Raw genomic sequence first — 3,217 nt, 5'->3', positions numbered from 1 at the left:
AGAGAGTTTGACACACCGATGAGAGAGAAACATCGATCAGCTGCCTCCCGCACGCCCCCTCCTGGGGATGTGCCCGCAACCAAGGCACATGCCCTTGACCGGAATCGAACCTGGGACCCTTGAGTCGGCAGACCGACACTCTCCACTGAGCCAAACCGGTTAGGGCTCCCAGGCCCTCCTGATGGAGATAAAGTTCCGACCCCTCCCCCCCCAGCACCTCCTCCGCCAGGTGCCCTTGACTCGACCCAACCCTCGTCCCCAGGACCCAGGATCTGGTTCCCAGAGCCTCTCCCTTCAAGACCCAGGGGTCCGCCCTGACTCACCAGAACGCGGGCAGGGCTTGGGCTGCGGCTCCCCTGGGGCCCTGGGTGGGGTGTCAGGATATTATAGGGCACGTATCCCTCCTGCCCCCGCTGGTCCCGAACCTTCCACCACTTGCGCTGGTCATCCAGGACCTGGGGGAGGTCAGAGGGGCAGGGTTCAGAGCCTGTGTCTGCAGTTGGGGTTGGATACCCTCCCAGCCCCTCAGCCCGCACCCCTCTCACCTCCAGCACATCCCGATGTTTGACCGAGAGCTCGCTGCTGTTGCGGGCCTGGAAGTCATAATTACACAGGACCCACTTCCCTGCTGGCTCCGGCTCCGGTTCCGGCTCCGGTTCTGACTCCGGGTCTTGGTGACTGAGGAGAAGGGGGAAGGTTGGGGAAAGGAGGCAGCCGGCCCCACTGCTCTGGGCTGTAGGGTGTCGGTGTGAGCTGGGGTGAGAGCCAAGCAGGGGCCAAGGCAGGGGACCAGGTTAGTACTGTTAATCGAGGCTGAACATGGGGAAAACAGCTGGAATATACAGTATATTGCTTCTTATGTGCCTGGCAACACGCTGCACGGGTACTAGCATCACCTCCATTTCACAGACCCCCTGCACCAAAGGGCTGCAGGTTCTGTTCCGGGTCAGAGAACATGCCCGCGTTTGGGGCTCAATCCCCAGTAGGGGGCGCGCAGGAGGCAATGGATGGATGTTCCACTCACATCCATGTTTCTCTTTCTCCCTCTCCCTTCCTCTCTCTCTAAAAATCAATACAAATATTTTTTTTAAAAAAAGATAAAATGTCTCAGACCAGACAGCTGCTATTTATTTTTTTTTAAAGATTTAATATTTATTTATTTATGTTAATCCTCATCTGAGGGTATCTTTCCATTGTTTTTAGAGGGAGTGAAGAGAGAGGGGAAGACAGAGAGAAACATCGATGCGAGAGAAGCACATCGATTGCTTGCCTCCTGCACAAGCCGTGGCCAGGGCCTGGGCCAGGGAGGACCCTGGCAACCAATGTATGTGCCCTTGACCAGAATTGAACCTGGGACCCTTTGGTCTGCAGACCGATGCTCTATCCATTGAGCCAAACCGGTGAGGGCAGCTGCTATTTATTTATTGAGCATCTACTATGTACTGGGCTCATACGTAACGATAACTCGCAGTCACAATATGCCGGGCACTGTTCAAAGTTTGGTACATATATTAGCTGATTTGATTCTCAGGACGAGCCCTGGTAGAAGCATGAATTTGGACTCCCTTTTCCCTGCCTCCTCCCAGGGATCCTATTATTATTTCCATCCCACAGGTGAGGAAGCGGAGGGGCAGTGATGGGCAGGGACCCCTGATGGGACGGTCCCACAGCGAGAAGGTGCACAGCAGCCTGGGACCTGGACAGGCCGGCCCCAGCGTCCCCGTCCTGAGTAATTCGGCTTTCTGTGTGCACAGGTGGCCGTGAACCTGAGCTCTTAACAGAAAACCTTACAACCTCATGGGTTTCTCCTTTTTCCAGGAAGGGATTATTCTTCCCATATTTTTTTCCTCCAAAGAACTTGAGGCGCAGAGAAGGCAGGTTAAAAGTTGGGGGTATCGAGGGGATAAGGACACATATGTAATACCTTCATCAATAAAGAAATAAAAAGAATGCAAAAACAAAAAAGTTGGGGGTCTCAGAAGCATGGGGGTGGGGGCGGGGTTCTGCGAGACCAGGCAGCCGGGGGAAGAGGCGTGGGATTTGAGCTCCGACCCCCCCAGTAAGAGGGACCTCAGCCCGGATCAGGCCTACCTGTGCAAGGGAGAGGGGGGGTCTTCAGGGCCGCGGCGCCCCCTGTGGGGGGCAGGCAGCTCCCAGCACGCTGTCCCTGCTGAGACCCGCTGCCCGGCCCGTGCCCAGACCCCCCTTTTGCTCCTCCAGCTTTGCTGCTTGGTTCTTCTTATCCCGACTTGCCCAGGCCCCCTCTACCCCCTCTTCTTCCCCCAGGCCCCAAGAGTCTGCACCCCTACTGCTTGTTGGAGTCATGAAGTTGCACCCCCAGTCCTTTCCTCCACCAGAGACAGAGGAATCCAAGCCTTAAGCTTTCATTTCTTGGCCCTTTTCAGCCTTAAAGGGCCCCAGGCTGACGCTCAGCAGCGACCGAGGCAATTGCTACAGAGCCTTGGGAAGGCCAGGGGTGCAGCCCGCACCTCTCCACTTCCTGACCTCCCCCGAGACTGGCCCCTCAGCCCTTAAAGTCCTGAGCCCGCTTCTCTGGGTCTCCCAGGTTCCAAGGACCAGACCTGAGCTCTTCCTCATAACCCAGATGTTTAACTCCCAGCCGCTTCCCTCCGACCCCCAGGGCTCTGTCCTGGTGCGGACCCGAGCAGGGCGCGTCCCAGGTCCTGGGGAACGAAAGTGCCTTCTCCCAGCCCTTTGGGGACTCTCGATCCAACCTCTCAAAACTTCACCCACACCCAGCCCCCTCCTCCCTCAGACCCTGGAACCCGGGCCTCCAGCACCCTCCACCATCAGACCCTGGAACCCGGGCCTCCAGCCCCCTCCACCCTCGGACCCTGGAACCCGGGCCTCCAGCCCCCTCCACCCTCAGACCCAGAAATCTGGGCCCAGGCCACTCCCTCCCTGCTCCGCCCTCCCTGCTCCTCCCCCCCTCTCCCAACCCCGGCCCCAGCCCCAGGCCTGGTCACCACCTCACCCACCTGCGAAGAAGAGCCGGGAAGACAGAAGGAAAAAGACAGAAAAAAAGGGGGCGGGGTCAGCGCGGGGAGCCCCAGGATGCACCCCTCCTGGACCCCAGCCGCCCCGCCCTGGGGCTGACACTCACCCGTTGACAGCGATCTGGGGGGCGCTTTGCTGCGGGAAATAAGGTGGCAGGTCAGGGGCAGGACAGGGTGGCGGGGTGGAGGGAGATGTCACC

The 3,217-nt window shown here is 58.6% G+C and overlaps 1 protein-coding gene across 1 annotated transcript in view; it reads right to left on the bottom strand.

Moving 5' to 3' along the window:
* Window positions 1-3,217, bottom strand: part of EPS8L1 (EPS8 like 1) — a 32,524-nt gene that overhangs the window by 1,525 nt on the left and 27,782 nt on the right. The window contains exons 9-12 of the mRNA XM_015569454.1: window positions 2,996-2,999; window positions 2,092-2,264; window positions 546-753; window positions 144-455 (exon numbers count right to left, since the gene is read on the bottom strand). Of these exons, the coding sequence (XP_015424940.1) occupies window positions 144-455; window positions 546-753; window positions 2,092-2,264; window positions 2,996-2,999 (697 nt within the window). The remainder of the gene's footprint in view (window positions 1-143; window positions 456-545; window positions 754-2,091; window positions 2,265-2,995; window positions 3,000-3,217) is intronic.

The sequence above is a fragment of the Myotis davidii genome, unplaced genomic scaffold (assembly GCF_000327345.1).
Source record: "Myotis davidii unplaced genomic scaffold, ASM32734v1 scaffold326, whole genome shotgun sequence".
NCBI classification, from domain to species: domain Eukaryota; kingdom Metazoa; phylum Chordata; class Mammalia; order Chiroptera; family Vespertilionidae; genus Myotis; species Myotis davidii.
The sequence above is the reverse complement of the archived record's forward strand: the minus strand, read 5'-3'. Positions and strand labels throughout refer to the sequence as shown.